We start from the raw sequence: 17,198 nt of genomic DNA on the forward strand, positions 1-17,198 counted from the left end.
ACTAAAATTCACTGGCTGCAGGGCGAGCGCAGGCCAAGCCGAAACATCGCTTTGGATATCTTCAACGGAATCAAAGAGCAACTTTCAAGTTGCCCCGAACGCACCCGCGCACTCTGCCGCACTGTATGGGGCGCTGTATCAACGTCCCTTAGCACAGCGCTAACTGTAGCGAGCATCGAGGCCGGCGACGCCCGCAACGACGGTGGCGGTGGGGCAGGCGGTGGAGGCGGAGGCGGCGGCGGCGGTGGCGGTGGTGCTGGCGGCTGGTGCACCACAATAACAACAGGAACAACTGGCGCAGCAACGGCGGGCAGCGGCCGGTTCGCAACCATAATGGGCGCAGTCAAATCACGCAACATCACCAATGCCGATGTGGACAGAGAGGAGCAACTGCAGCAGCAGCAGCAGCAGCAGCAACAGCAGCATCCGCATACGCATCCATCATTGCATCAGCACCAGAGCACACACTCCATGCACCGCAACAATGGGCATCACAATGCGCCGCCCGGCATGGGTACACTCCAAAAGCAGGATCTGCGCTATGACATCGGCTCCAGTTCACAGTACCATCATGTCCGGCAGCCGAGCGTGCGCAGTCGCAGCCAACAGCCGATGCCCACCACCGATGAGCTGGATCGGCGATTTGCCAAAGTCTTGGTAAGTGCAACGATAACAAACGGATAGACGGATAAACGGATAATAAACGTTATCCCCATCCGTATTGGCCCTCAACCCGTTCTTCCGCTCGCCTACTCTAAATGCATGTGATTGATGAGCTCATCATTTGTTGTATGCGTGTGTTTGTGCGATTTGATGATGACCCCAGTCGAACTTTTGCCGTCTCCATTGATGCGTGTTTACTCAGAATGTAGTCGAAAATCATCTAACAAATGGGCAAAGCACATTTGTGACGCAGTTGTGGCTTTTATGGTCAACAGATTTACAAAGTATTGCATCTAAATATAACTATTTGCCCCAATTAACTAAATAACTGACCTAGCTGCTTAGCTAGGCAGCTGAATTAGTCACAGCTAAAACGAGTTTTAAATCTATACTTCAATTTATTAACATCTGTTTCAACGATTTTCGCACGAAGCGGCAAATTTAAATGAAATGAAAAATAATCTGCCCTTTCAAAGCCGGCCTATACTTGATAGTTTTTTTTTTTTTTTTAAGAAAAAACAAGACGGTAATTGTTTCCCTTTTTATGATTTATTGCTAAAAGAAATGTTCTCAGGCATGTTTAGAAAATGGAATGTGAGTTTCTGTACGTTTGGCACGCACAAGAGTTCAGCTGTGTATTGTCTCGTGTGCGTACTGTATATGCATACATACTTATATATGTATATGTGTGTCTATCCAGCTCTCTTCATCTCTGTCTCTCTTACTCCGTCGGCGTTCTGTTCTGTTTGTCATGCATGTGAAGTGCTGCTCCACAGCACTCCGCGCAACAAAGTCAACTTAATTAAACAATGGGCGCGCGCTTTTATATTGCCAAAAGCAGAAATAAAAAAAAAAAAAACATATAAAATTTGTTGCCATAAAAAAAAAAAGTACAACAAATGAGTGTGTGACCCAATCCCAAGCTCGAATCGAAACGCAGCCGCCGCATGCAAATTGATCGATTGTCGCCGCTCTCTTTCGCACTGCTGACTCATTCGGCTGCTGTGGCGGCTTGGCTTATCGGCCATTCGCACCCAAATTGAGAATAAGTATTTAAAATAAACCAGAAGAATATAGACGAAAAACACAAAATCCTAATTTATTATACATATGCGCAGCTCAAATTCTCACTTATCATCGTGCCCAGTCGATGTAATATGAAACCTCGCTCTCAGCATTTATGTTTTCTTTTTTTTAAACCCTTTGCTTAGTCGATATGGTGGCAGCATTGTTTCGTTCAGGTTGCATGCAACATGTAAATATCCATATGTGATTTATGCATGTTGAGTAAATAATTATTAACGCTTGTTATGCCATCGTTTTATGGGTGTGAAAAATGTTGTTTCTTTAATGATTCGCACGTATTAGAAAATTCTCAATTCTTTTGAAATATTGCAGAGAATTGCCTAGAAATTTAAAATGTTGAATGTATAAATTTGGTTTTTTGCTAGATTTAAGCCAAAATGTTATCTGCGAGCGTTATATGCGATCATGGATTCGTTTCGCGTGAGCTTCAATTAGCTAAAAACTTAAAATATTGCCTTTGATCTTATTAACGTAAATCTATTCAAGGGTATTCAAGCGTTCGATTCGCCATAGATAGCACTTGTTGATTATATTCTGGTTACCCCTCGCCCCTCATTTTGGCACTGAAAGTGTTTAACTGCTTTTGTTTACATTGTGTGCGTGTGTTTTTTTTTGTGTTTCTCCAAAATTTGTTTTGTCATTTCGGTAGCGTTTGCTCGACTTGGCCTCGACTCGCCATTCCCAAAAAGGCTTAGGCTAATTTGTGTTTACTTTTGTTTGGGAGCTACTAAGTGTCTCTCGCTCTCTCTCTGTGTTTCTCCCTCTCCCCCTCTCTCTCTGTGTCTGGTTGCCCTTGCCCTTGCACAGTCCGTGCCACAATTGAAGGCAATTGTTTGCCTGATTCATGGTTATAAATAGTTTTTGCCAACATTGCCGCTAATAATTTGCGTTTTATGTCTAATCGAGTGCAGTCGACGCAGATGTTTCCGGTTAGCTGCGTGGGTTGATTGAACTTTGCATTTGCTCCGGATGCATTCAGCAAATTGACTGAGGATCAAGCTGAGCAAACAAATGTCTGCAGAGACAAATGTCCACAGTGCAACAGCCGCTCCTTGGCTTGAATATATGACATTTACATTTTGCCTTAGCTCTCAGTTGAAATGTGAAAACGTCTTCCATCTAATACTCCGTATATACTTTCAGAAAGTTCGTCGAGTTTCTGTATTTCAAGATATTAATTCAATTGTAATGCTTCGGATAGCTAATTGCAAAATATTCTAATTTCCTTAAGCATGTTTGTCTCATATTCAAATAAAATGAGTACAAATTGGCTTTATCTGAGTTTTAAAGATTGCTAACTGCAACTTAAATAACTGCAGGTCCGTGCGACCAATTTTGACTATGTTTAAGCTTCTGAAATTGATTTCTATAAAAGTCTTCGTTGCGAACCAAAATACTGAATTAGGGTTGGCTTCGGGAAGCTAGCTTTCCACATCCCTAAGCCTAATTTACAATTGCCCGCTGTTATTGAAATTATGGACAAGCCTTACATATTTTCATATACAAAATGCGGGCTAAATTTGATTTGAATCTAAAATTATATGATGCACCAATCGGGACTCTAAAAATTGTTTATATTTAACACCAAAACAATTTTGAGCATATTCTTTAAAAAAATAACCTGACTTAACTTTCAGTTAGATTGTTTTATGGGCAATTGTTTTGATTTGAGATTCGGTTTTTAGTAAAAAGTAATTTTAAATTTCATTTTCGCACTGATTTGGTTCAAAAGCCGGCTTGCGGCTAAATCCAAGCATTGCTTTCTTTGTCGTACGTTGACTCAATCATAATTAATAGCTGGTTAACTTTTTAATAGTATTTTAATATCCATAAAACTTAATAGGCCTAACCCAATCGCCCCGACTGTCTGGCCTGCTGCTGGTTGTGCTTATGTGTTGGCTGTGGGTGTTGTCGGACTAACCACATAAAATCCTCATTAATTTACAAACTTTCTCGACAAACACAAATGACTTTCACTCGTTTAATCATAACCGCCATTATCATAACTATCATCATTATCAACAACATCGTGCAAAGGGTTTCAGTAGCAAGCCTACTTCATCTTTATCTAGAATATATATATATTTATATGTATATATATGCCCCGGCTATTAATGTCTGGTCTGAGTGTCTCCCCCTAATGGCATTTCCAGTGGCTGACAGAGCGACCACAGGTCTGGCAAAACCGCAGCTGTTGTTTTTGTTGAATTAATACTCATTGTTTATAAGTCATTCAGCACTTTGATGACTTTGTCAGCTTATGCCCATTTGCCCATTTGCTGGGCTTTATCTAATGACTGCGAAAATAAAAGAGACCAAACGATTGCTACCACACACATCCAGTCTTTGTGCCTTTGTTTATCTATTCTCTGTATATACATAGTATATATATGCATATACTGCATAGATAGTTGGCATTTCCTTATCGCTACGCTTCAACTTCCTTGGCGGTCCCTTTTGGGGGCATTAGCTTCTTGCGGTCTGCAAATAGTGGGGCAAAAAAATAAAACCCCATCAGATGCATCTGTTCTTATGCGCATAAAAACAGTAAACGAGCATAGACTCGATGTGAACTGATGTAAGACCAATAAACAGGCCGTGTAGAGCACATAAATTACATTGCACTTTGTTCTGCATCTGCAGTTGGTTGCCGATTATAATTGTAATTATGTATGCTCGGACTTGGTCTTGGAAAATATTCTTGCTTTTTGTTAATGCTAAAATAGAGGCAAAAACCTATGTAGCCGGCAAATGGCGAATATTCGACCTGAGTTGTTCTAATCGTCTAAATACATAGCTTTTTGCATGCCCATTTACTTATACCATGTTTACTAGGCTGTGTTGACGTCATTGACATTCATTCATTTCTATCTCCATATGTTTTATTGTATCTCCCTCATGAGAATCGGAAAGAAAGGTTGTGTATTTTAATCCGTCCCTGCTTCTCTGCGCTTTTGACAGTCGCGTAGAGGCTATGTCTATCTCCCTCTTTTAATGTAGCTCCCTCATGAGAATCACATGGAAATCCTCTGCCTCTCTCTTTTAATCTATCTTCCTGATTTGATGAGAATCGCAAAGGAAGGCATTAAATTTGTTGCTGTATTTAATTCGCATTACATTGTTTTTTTTATTTGTTCAAGTAAATTTTGCTCCCAGTTGTTACCTGATGCTAATTAAATACATTTTCGTATGATCTTGTTTTTCACAGTCAATTATTATGAATTTACACGCTCTTCCCAGTTTTAGTTGTGTGTTAATTAAGCCAAAACAATTACTTCATTGTCATGCAATTTTCTCTTCGAGTTGTTTATTTAGTATTTTTATGCCTTACGAAACGTGCTGAACGTAATATTTGTTGATAAACATTCACATGCATGCAATAATTGAGTAAATGGAAAATGGAATTAAAAATGATTGCAACGTTTTATTGATTAATTATTCTTATTATTATTAACATTATGTGTTGGGCGAGTGCGCCTTTTTTTATATTTTTATTGAGTGTGGGGGCTGCCCTTGCGAAGATCGCCCTCCAATGTCGCACCGCCCAGTCACATTTTCCTTGACCCTCCCCCACCACAGGCCCCTCTCTGCCCGTTACGCTCGGCCTCTTGACGCTGAGTGATTTGCCTCGACGCGCTTTTTAAACAACAATATAAATATACGATTGTGTATACTTTGGAATAATAAGTAACAAAGCCTCTCTCTCCCTCTCTCTCTCTTTCTCTCTCGCTGAGCATTGTGCACGGCCGCTTAATATTTATGCCAGAGCAGGCAAAAATAAATAGCGGCATTTTTTTTCTATATAAATTAGTCGACAACACATTATAATCCAACTGCCCGACCGTTGTACCGGATACGCATTTTAAAATTTTGTTCAATGAGTGTGTGCGCCTGTGTGTGCGTGTGTGTGTGGGTGTGTGTGTATGTTCGGGTGTGCATAAATAATGGGTAGCCCTTTGAAAAGCCTGATCTACGCTCTTGACCGATGAGTAAGCGTTTCGAATTTTATATTCCATTTAGAAGCTCTCGGTATAACTTGCCAACTATTATAACAATTATAACAGCAGTAACAAATTAATAATGCTAATGTATAAATAATCGCATACAATGCTTATGAAGTTTAGGAGAAACCAGATCAAACAACGCTTAATTTGAATTTTGTCTTTGAATAAAATCAAAAAATATATATTATATAAATTACATATAAATAAAATAGATACACCTTGTTTGTTAAATTTGATTAGAATCGAAAAGTTACAGGGTATTTTGAGTTCGATCACCATTTGCGTGTGTCAATTTCAATTTGTTTAATAGACGTATTTTCTATATACTAGACCGCTTGGCGTGATTCATTATACGATTTTCATACGCAAATCGTATATGTAAGCAAATTTAATACTGAGTAATTCCAAAAGATTTGAATTGGCATATATACTTATTATGGACATGTTTATAAATAAGCGAGGCGTTTATTTCTTGGCTGAAAGATATAATAACAAAGGATTTCTGCAACAAAAAGAGGAATAATTTATAGTTAATCAGATTGCCAAGCAGCATTTTCTCTATTATTCTCGGGCATTATTTTTGATTAAAAATGAATCTAATTTAGCTTTAGGCATTATATGAATAAATAAATAAATTTAATGTGATGATATTTCCATGCAACATATATTTAATTTGACTCGCAGCGAATTGAATTTTCCAATTTGTTGTATAAGCTCTCGGTGTTTATTTTTCATTCTTATCAACGTCCTGTCCAAATTAACGACCTCTTCCTCTAGCCATCCACACCTTTTCCTGGTCGCTTGTGTGTTGGCACTCCAATTAGAACTTGGGTGCAGCTGCACCCAAATTGAAGTCACGTTAGCGTCTGTTTGTTGATTTCATTATGGCCGGGATACATTCTCCGTAAAATGTTCAATATACAATGTACGTTTAATATACAATGGCATCACACTTGACTGGCATTTGTTGGGCTGATTGATGTTTTTGGTCGAGTGAGTCGTGGGCTCATAAAATCATCAGATGCGGCTAAAATGCAAATGGCCCCTTAACTTATAGCAAATTTTGGTCTATTGTTGTTGTTGTACACAGGTGCAGCAGGTGCAGAGTCAGGTGTAAATTGTATGCTTTCTAGCCACGAATTGTCTGGGTTTACCTTGGATCAACAAGGAAGCAAGCCTTGTGAGCGAGCATTAGCACAGCTGTGAAATCTAGACGATATCAACAACTTCTTCCAGCTCCAAGATACAAAAGTATCTTTTCAATGTTTGTCTACTGAATCCTTTTGCTTGTATCTCATTTGTGCTTGTTCGTTTTTTAGAGAAGATAGCAAAAGATAATGTCTCAGATAAGGGTCTATATCGTATATCTATAGTGTGCTATATATATATAAAAGATATATAGTTCCTTTGTCTTGTACTGCATTGGGTATCTTTAAGATATTCTTTAAGGAAAGCCACCCTGTGGCTTATTATCTATCTTTTCTCATTGCAAACCTATTCAGCAACTGATAATTGCAATCTATGCGTGACATGTTCCTTTTTACAGGGTATACGACTGTAAGAAATCAAAAATTACGCCTTTAGAAGTCTTTTTTTTTTTCCTAAAAGGAAATTTAACTTGGACTAAGTTAAGTATTTTGTACTTTGCATACGATGACTGTAGCCACACCTGGGAAAACGTTTAATTTGGCTAATTTAGGGTTTTTTCACTCAGTTGACTTTCGTCAGTCCATTAAAGCTAATGGTTCGCATTGTTCTTGAAGATTTGCAAATACGTTTCTGTTTAAACATATATTTTCGCTCAACTTTTAAACACTTTACGATTTATTACCATTTGTGTATGGCTTTTAATTGTTTACATTTATGTCTTCTCGTACAGGCTTCCATGGATCTGCCGCCGGACAAAGCAAAGCTCTTGCGCAACTACGATGACGAGAAGAAGTGGGACATGATATGCGATCAAGTAAGTAGACTCCATAATTTCCGATTTATGTGCGTTGCCATAGCTAAAAGCTGCCTAAACCGATTCGTCCCGCCCTACCCTTGCCAGGGGCCGGACACATGTCTGCGTGTTTATCATCAGCCACTTCCTGTTTATGACAAACGCGAAATTTTTGCAGATTAAATGTGGACAACCGCATTATGGGACCTGCTGCCTGTTTCCCTCCAACCCCCTCTCTCTCTCTCTCTCCTGCTCATTTAACATGCGACATTCGGTGGAAGGCCAACGCCTAAAACAGTTTCTAAGTCTTGAACTGCGACCTTTGAGTTTCTCTCGACATTGTCGCCGCTCTAATTAACTATGCCAAGTGTCATGCGGCCTAATTGTTGCTCACATGTGCGTTAGATAAATGCCAAAGCAAGTACTAATACTATATACTATATATATTGTGCGTTCGAGAAACATGAACATGAATCCAAAATAAACCACAGCTGCCAGCCCAAAAGGAATGATTCGGCTAGATCTCTGCTTTTGAGCCGATGTTTCACGTTGTTTTGTTTGAAACCTTGCTTTGTAATACATACAAATTTCAACTTTCAATTTTGAATTCCCATTCTACAGAAAATATTGCAAGCCTTAAATATTTTAGTATTAAAATGCGGATTACAGTTGATTTTCCCAAAAGTTGTGTATATAGTTATCTCTGGCAAGTACCTAAATTTCTAGCTCTAGTCCATCCTACAAAAAAGAGTGTAAATGTAAGTCTTAGGAAGCAGCTTTTCAAACTGTAGTTTTGAGTATTTAATATGTTAAATTTTTAAAATAATTTAACAAGAGTTTGTGCTCATATTGTGCAAGGGTAGATATATTTCTACTTCACACAACTTGAAAGATGTTGAATTTTGAGTTGTTGTCAACCTGTTTCCAAAAAAAAAGTACGTTGACTCGTTGTTAACATCTAATTTAGCTGACATCTGAACTCTGTACTTTGATCCTCTGCACTTGACATTCAGAACTGAGTGCGATTTATTTTCGCGCTGAACTCAGCCTAACTCGTCCGAAATTTATATTGGGCATGTGTTGTGCCCGATATTATCTCTTTATATATACATTATTATGTGTCTTTAAGTATATATATATATATATATATATATCATTATTCAGTGCGTGCTCGTCGCTTCGTTTTTTGATGTCGCTTGTCGCGTTTGATGCCCTGTTAAAGTGCAAAATGAGTCCAATTTCAAAACGATTTCGGCGTTTGTTGAATTCAAATGGCGTTGAACAATGCTCGGCTGAGGCATTAAAATAACCCATTTAACATTTCGGTATTATATTAAGCCAGACAGAACAGATGGGCGGCAGTATGGGGCACATGCACAAGCCTACATATGTTATAGATTCATGTCTATATAAATCCCCATTGCGTGCTCGGTTTGGGCAGCTTTGACGAAACTATTAACGTGTGCAACGGGGCGTGCCTGGGTTCTGTTCGGCTTCATTTTGGCTACGTTCTATAGAGGCTCTGGCCAGAGCAGTAAACTGGGTCACTGAATTTTCAAGAGCTGCGCCTAGAAATTATTCGCCATTGGCGTTGGAGTTGCACAGCCAAAAAGACGCGGAGAGCACATAAATATGCTCAGTACTGACTAGGAGTTACGCTGGAAAATGTGTTCTATAAGGGTTACTCGATGCTCAAACTGTATTAAATAGTTCATTGCATAAACGAGCGACTTTAAGCTGGGTTTATGAAATGCAGGAAGAAATGTAGATTGATGATTGACTTGAGGAAAGCCTCAACAAACCCAGCCTACCCTCTGCTGCTACAGGGTATATGCATATGTATATACATCTCATGATCTCGTCGCTGTCTTGTCTTTTGTTGGTTGTTTCCTAAAAACCGCCTGCATGCCAACAGACCTGTTTTCCATAATTCAGGCACTTCTTGAATGAAAACGCAGCCCACAAACAATGGACTAGAGTCGGCGAGGACTTTGGCTAGAGCCAATACCAACACCATCCACCACCACCACCACCACCACAACTACAACTACAGCCCAATGGCAATCCAATCCGCTTGGAACACCACCGCACACTGGTTGGGCTCACAGTGACAAAATGCAAATTATTATGACTGCGATAAATTGCAGTTTTTAATCGCTGGAGCCGCTTGGACGCCCCATACCTGGTCAAATATATGTATAGCAGCTATGTGCATGTATTTATTTCGTCTCCAGTCTTGACTAGGAAAAGAATGAAACTGGTTTTTTTTTTCTCTCCTCGTCGAGTTGCACGGGCAGGCAAAGCACCAAAACCCACACATAGTTTTAGTTGTAGTCATGCGTTGCCTTTGTTGTTGTTGTGTGTTGTTGGCATAGTAAAAAGCCAAAAACAAGTATACCACGCTCCATGCTTTAACTTAGGCAAGCTATCGATGCTTATATGATCGCCGTGCGATCCGACAGGGAGCTGGGCGGCAGAGAGAGAGAGAGATCGCGAGAGCTCGCCAGGGCTTTGTCGTAAACATGGTACACAAATATGCAGTTGGCAGAGGCAAAGGCAAAAACAACAGCACAGCACAGCACAACACAACACCCAAAGCATAACAAAAGTAAAAGCCGCTAAGTTAGTGTTAATGCATGTGTGGAGGCATTTTCTTTTGGCCTCAGTCCAAGCACATTTTTGGTTAGTCAACAATTTATAAACTTTTGGATTGCGGCAATTTCCGTGTTTAATTGATGGGCTTTAATTGGGAAAGCAAGCGCTTGGCCTGATCATGACTGCGGTTATTTCCCAAAATGAATGGCTGTAAAAATAACATTACTTTGAGGAAATATATATTATAGTATAATAAGAATATGCTCCTGTTAGTTTGAAGATTATTTAAATAGTAAATAAAATACAAATCCGCGCTTTGAACCTGCAAGGTTTTAAACCAGTTTGCGGCCTTGGCACTTGTTTCTATTTAGCCAAAAACTTGTTTTATTTTGCTAACATCATTTCTTTTGTCTCTTTGCAGGAAATGGTGCAGGCGAAAGATCCACCCTCCCATTACTTAAGCAAATTGCGAACATATTTGGATCCAAAGGCATCGCGCAGTCATCGGGTAAGTTGGCAAATGCAGCTAACCTGGCTTAAATGTTGAAAGTTGGTGGTGCGTATAGCTTTCGTAATGACTGTGTCTCTCTAACTTGTCTCTAAAAGCGGCGGCAGCTCTTCCTGCTGTACCTGTAGTTACTGCTCGTATATAGATACTTTTGTAGCTCACTGTAGTTTACTGTGTGTGGTGCGTTTGTCTGACTCTTGTTGTTGCAGAGAAGCGACTCATTAACCAACTATTCGAACAACAATAACAACCAAAAAAAAACCTATCTAAATTATAATAAAAGAAAATTCTATATGTTTGTTTCAATATTAATGTGTAAATTTCAATTTCTTTACTCACAACACTGACACACACACGCACACGCACACGCACACCACCAACCTTCCCCCTTTCTCATGCACTTAAACCCTGACACTTTTCCTGCACCAAACAATCGAATCATCCAATCCATTAATTGTTTTTTCCTGCGCTCATTGTCCTGTTTCCCACGCCAACACGAACTTCCTTTCCCGCTTCTCTCTTCTCTCTCTTTGTACACTTACAGCTTTACCTCTTCTACTTTCTTTGTCAGAAACGTAAGATGGTCGGCGAATCGACATCCACACAGGTGCTGCGGGATCTAGAGATCTCGCTGCGCACCAACCATATCGAATGGGTCAAGGAGTTCCTTGACGACACGAATCAGGGCTTAGATGCTCTCGTTGATTATCTCAGCTTTCGGCTGCAGATGATGCGACATGAGCAGCGTTTGCAGGGCGCCCTGTGCGCTTCCGAGGAGCGTTTGAATCTGATAAACGGCCTGGATGCCGGCGAGGTGGTGTTGAGCAACAGCTCAATGAGTCCTGGCGGTGTCAGCGGCAATACCAATCTGACCAATGGCTCCCTATTGCTGGACAGCTCGCGACAGCAGGCGGGCTCCCATAGCAATCATTCGCATTCCTATAGCTTTGTGCGACCCACCATTGCCGAGGTGCTCGACAGTCCCAGCCTGAAGCGTCGGTCGCGTCACATTGCCAAACTTAACATGGGCGCCGCCACAGACGATATACACGTGTCCATTATGTGCCTGCGTGCGATTATGAACAACAAATATGGCTTCAATATGGTCATACAGCATCGGGAGGCGATTAACTGCATCGCTCTCAGCCTGATACACAAGTCGCTGCGCACCAAGGCGCTGGTGCTGGAGCTGCTGGCGGCGATTTGTCTGGTCAAGGGTGGGCACGAGATCATCTTGGGCTCCTTTGATAATTTCAAGGATGTGTGCCAGGAGCAACGACGTTTCCAGACACTCATGGAGTACTTTATGAACTTTGAGGCCTTCAACATTGACTTTATGGTTGCGTGCATGCAGTTCATGAACATTGTGGTGCACTCCGTCGAGGATATGAACTATCGGGTTCATTTGCAGTACGAGTTTACGGCTCTGGGCTTGGATAAGTATCTCGAGCGCATACGGCTAACCGAATCCGAGGAGTTAAAAGTGCAAATATCAGCCTATCTGGACAATGTTTTTGATGTGGCTGCGCTGATGGAGGATTCGGAAACAAAAACATCTGCATTGGAGCGCGTACAGGAGCTGGAAGATCAACTAGAGCGCGAAATAGATCGCAACTCGGAGTTTTTGTACAAGTTCGCCGAACTGGAGACGGAGAATCTGACACTGAAGACGGAACGTGAACAACTGTCCGTGATGCGGCAACAGCTGGAGGAGCAGCTGAATGCCCTGCAACGCATGCTGCAGCAGAACGAACAGGAGCTCAAGAAACGTGATACGCTGCTTCACAATAAAAATCTGGAGCTGCAAACACTATCGCGTTCACTGCCGCGTTCCGCGTCCAGTGGCGATGGTTCGCTGGTGAATGGCAGCCTGCTGACGGGCTCAGCAACAGGCACAGTTTCACCACCGCCTCCACCACCGCCACCCATGCCAGCAACAACGGCTCCGCCGCCACCGCCACCACCAGCGCCACCTGCACCTCCACCGCCGCCCATGATGCCGGGCCTGAGTCCGCTGGGCAGTCCGAATGGTAGCGTGACGTCCACAGCTCCCTCGCCGCCACATGCGCCGCCCACGCTGAGCTCCTTCCAGCCGCCGCCGCCACCAGTGGCAGGCTTCATGCCAGCTCCAGATGGTGCTATGACCATCAAGCGCAAGGTGCCCACCAAATACAAGCTGCCCACGCTTAACTGGATAGCGCTCAAGCCGAACCAGGTGAGGCATGGTATATTTGATTATTTTGATCTATTATCTAATCTCTCGACTACCTTTTTGCAACAGGTTCGCGGCACCATATTTAATGAGCTGGACGATGAGAAGATTTTCAAGCAAATCGACTTTAACGAATTCGAAGAGCGCTTCAAGATCGGCATCGGCGGTGGTCTGCACAATGGTAGCAATGGCAGCGAGGTGGACGGCGCCCTGTCCACCTATCCCAGTAAACGTTTCAAGAAGCCTGATAATGTCTCCCTGCTGGAGCACACGAGGTTAAGAAACATAGGTAAAATAAACAAATCAGAAATATACCAACCATTTCCCTTTTTATAATATATATTTGTTTTGCTTTCAGCAATCTCTCGTCGTAAATTGGGCATGCCCATTGATGATGTTGTTGCAGCCATACATAGTTTGGATTTAAAGAAGCTATCGCTGGAGAATGTGGAGCTGCTGCAAAAGATGGTGCCCACCGACGCGGAGGTTAAGGCCTACAAGGAGTACATAATTGAGCGCAAGGATCAACAGCTACTCACCGAGGAGGACAAATTCATGTTGCAATTGTCACGCGTTGAACGCATCTCCTCCAAGCTAGCCATTATGAACTACATGGGCAACTTTGTCGATAGTGTGCATCTCATTAGCCCGGTTAGTATAAAATGGATGAGTATATAACATCGATAGAATCGATTTAATGCTTCTCTCATTGCCAATTTTCATTTACAGCAAGTTCAATCGATTGCCAGTGCCTCCAACTCGCTTAAACAGTCGCGCAAATTCAAAGCTGTGCTGGAAATTGTGTTGGCGTTTGGCAACTATCTGAATAGCAACAAGCGTGGTCCGGCCTACGGCTTTAAGCTGCAGTCGCTGGACACTCTGATTGACACTAAGTCAACGGACAAGCGCTCCTCGTTGTTGCACTACATTGTGGCCACGATTCGAGCCAAATTTCCAGAGCTATTGAGCTTTGAGTGCGAACTGTACGGCACCGATAAGGCGGCATCTGTGGCATTGGAGAATGTTGTGGCCGATGTCCAGGAGCTGGATAAGGGCATGGAGCTGGTGCGTAAGGAAGCCGAGTTGCGTGTTAAGGGCACGCAAACACACATATTGCGGGATTTCTTAAACAACAGCGAAGACAAACTAAAGAAGATTAAAAGCGATCTGCGATTGGCGCAGGATGCGTTCAAAGAGTGCGTCGAATACTTTGGGGACTCCTCACGCAATGCGGATGCAGCGGCATTCTTTGCATTGATTGTGCGCTTTACGCGCGCCTTTAAAGTAAGCACAACTTGGCTAATTTTGCTGGAATTCAATAAAAATGTAAAAACCATTTAATTTCAGCAACTCGACCAGGAGAACGAACAGCGCCGTCGGCTTGAGCAGGCGGCTGCTTTGGCGGCATCGAAGAAGGAAAGTGATCAGGTCTTGCTGCGCAACAAGTTCAATCAGAAAAAGCAACAGGTGAGTGGACGGCTGACTGGAAGCTTATCAGTCAACAAGACGGCCAACTCCTTCAAGTTTGTGTCATTCATTTGATTGATTCTGTTCTGTTCTGGAAATGTAACCTGTTATGCTTTTGATTTATGCAGCAAATACATTGCCTGCTTGACTTTGCCAAGCAGCATAGCACTGTGGAAATGTCTCCCTAACTGCATACAATACTACTATGTATAATCCCCGCTCCCCAAGGCAAACTCAACCCTAGCACGTACTGGTTATTTGGCTAACACACATTCTAGTAAAACACAAATTAGGCGGGGAGGCTGCCGGGTGTGGTTCGAATTTGGGCCAGCAACCTAAACCTAACCCCAAGCAACCTACCACCACCAATATCATCACCACAACCACCACCACCACCAATACAACCAACACCATCCACTAGAATCTAGTCGAATACTTTGGGGCAGCATGTGACGGAAGTTGTTTGTGTTTATATTCTAGTGTAAGTCGCTTGGCTTGTGTGTAACTGTCCCTAACTATTTGACGGTCCCCCATGCTAATCCCTAACGCCTTATACATGCCATATCGCTGTCTTCTAATCCAATTCACCTGTGATCTCACTTTTCGACAAATGTATACCAAATAAATGTATGTGCGTGTGTGTGTATATATATATTAAATACTTAAAGTGAAGGAACATTTCTATGTTTGCATTTAACATCTCCTTAATTTAATATAACCCTCGAAAACTCACTAACCTGTCACCTAATTGTAAAACATATACTCTAAAAAGATGAATTGGTAACTCAATCCATGCTATGCTTATTTGGCCACTTTCGGTGCTGGTTAATATCTAACTCTTCTCTTTTGTTTTCAATGCACGTTGTCAATCAGTTGCCTACAACTTGCGCACTCTCCTTGCAGGATGCCGTCATCAATGAGCTGAAGAGCAAAACGCATTCGGTGCGGGAAAAGAAGCTGCTGCAGCAGGACGAGGTCTACAATGGAGCGCTGGAGGACATACTTCTGGGCCTCAAAAGTGAGCCGTATCGAAGGGCGGACGCAGTCAGGCGTTCCCAACGCCGACGCATTGACAATAATCGCTTGTCGCGCACGATGGAGGAAATGGACTGCTAGGCTGGCTGCCTGGCTTGGCTAGGGCATGGCAGGGCAGGGCAAAGGCAAAAATCAAAATTCAAAAGCGATACGAGAAACGAATATGTAAACGTCTTAGATAAAGAAACTGCAATATGTGATTGGGCGATTAAATTGTTTGGATACACATATAAATACACACTTACACGCACACACACTCATACACACATTCCCGAACCCCTCTTACCCTTGTGCTATTATTCGAATATATTTTTCGTTGTTATTTTGCATAATATATCTTTAAATATCCAGTACTATTCTGTGAATCTCATTTACTTTTTTGAGATATTCTATTGCCAAAATTTGTAAAATTGCTTTTTATATTTGGTTGCATAGCCTATGAGTTACAAGCTTACAAATTTTTTACAGTGTATTTATCCAATTTTATATGTTAATTTTAAAGTGTGTAAATATATGTATGCATATATATATTTTAATCATTATTTTCGAATAAGTCTTAAACCAAATTGGAATTTTGATTTGCATCCGAGATGGCAAAGAAGTTTTTTAAAACCAACACTATTTTGTATTTAGTTGTATTTTAAACCTTTTTAAACATTTTGTTTAAGTCAAAAATTGTATGATAATAATCATACGATTAATTGTAAATTTCCTATTATATTTCTATTATGTTTTTTATATTAAATTTTGTTGTATTATAAATTACAAGTATATAACACATTTCGCACACAGCTTATACAGAAATGAAAAAAAAACTGCAATAAACAAATAAAAGCGCCAAATATTGCAAGCAACATGAACAATTTTATGCACACGAAATACATTTTTAGAAAGTTTTTTACAAAATATATACAATAGCAACTAAAAGCCATTTTATAACATTTTATGTAGATTTTTTATACAAAGAAAAATATATATACACATGTATATACTACATATATATATATATATATATATATATGAAATTTATGAGCCAATTTATTCTCGCAAGCCACAAAATTATGACGAAGACTGATATGGAGCAGTTTATATTATACATAAAAAACACGCCTACACAAAAATTATTAATACACTTTTAAAAAAAGCTTTGTAACGATCTTATTCGAACAGACGTCTAGTGTCTTTCCATTTATTAAAACTAAAAACTTATCGAATTTAGTTGAACTATAAGCCCATATTTATGTATTACGAGTAATCCATAAATTTATGTAGTGCCATTGGCATGAATGAGATGGTCTTTTTGCATATCTTTTCGTAACATGTTTTTTAATTTGCCAAAAAAAAGGAAATAAAGCGAACATGAACGAAACCTTTAATTAACTAGCACGCTGCATTGTTAGTTTTAAATATTGTGTTATTTAATTTGATAAGAAATCTGCATGGTATACGAAAAACAAATACACGAACAGATGCCGCATTTTTACACATATATATTTACATATACACAGACATATAAAAACATAAACACTAACTATTTTAAATAAATTATTAACCAAATAAACTAGCCAAAAGAAAAATATCGTTTTTGTAAAAGCGCGCAAAGTTTGTAATTTATATTTTAAGAAATTCTCAAGAGCTGGCAGACTTTACTTAAAGCGCGAAATTTAAAATTGGTAAATGCTGCAG

The 17,198-nt window shown here is 40.7% G+C and overlaps 1 protein-coding gene across 6 annotated transcripts; it reads left to right on the forward strand.

Annotated features, from left to right (window-relative positions):
* The first annotated feature begins 3 nt into the window (after nucleotides 1-3).
* Nucleotides 4-16,886, forward strand: Frl (formin-like protein). 6 transcript variants are annotated; one of them, XR_004303612.2, is made up of 10 exons: nucleotides 22-657; nucleotides 7,633-7,716; nucleotides 10,712-10,798; nucleotides 11,343-13,013; nucleotides 13,080-13,299; nucleotides 13,369-13,661; nucleotides 13,740-14,294; nucleotides 14,358-14,477; nucleotides 14,606-14,958; nucleotides 15,351-15,489. XR_004303612.2 is itself a non-coding variant. In XM_032434711.2 (9 exons), exons 1-9 carry the CDS (start codon nucleotides 334-336, stop codon nucleotides 15,591-15,593), a joined length of 3,597 nt encoding a protein of 1,198 aa, XP_032290602.1. In that variant the 5' UTR covers nucleotides 4-333; the 3' UTR covers nucleotides 15,594-16,886. The 6 variants fall into 6 exon arrangements, 4 of the variants coding, with proteins under 4 accessions (XP_032290602.1, XP_002048050.1, XP_032290603.1 ...); XR_004303613.2 differs by having other exon boundaries at nucleotides 11,370-13,013; XM_032434711.2 differs by lacking the exon at nucleotides 14,606-14,958 and having other exon boundaries at nucleotides 4-657; nucleotides 15,351-16,886.
* Nucleotides 16,887-17,198: the final 312 nt, after the last annotated feature.

The sequence above is a fragment of the Drosophila virilis genome, chromosome 3 (genome assembly GCF_030788295.1).
Source record: "Drosophila virilis strain 15010-1051.87 chromosome 3, Dvir_AGI_RSII-ME, whole genome shotgun sequence".
In the NCBI taxonomy this organism is placed as follows: Eukaryota; Metazoa; Arthropoda; class Insecta; order Diptera; family Drosophilidae; genus Drosophila; species Drosophila virilis.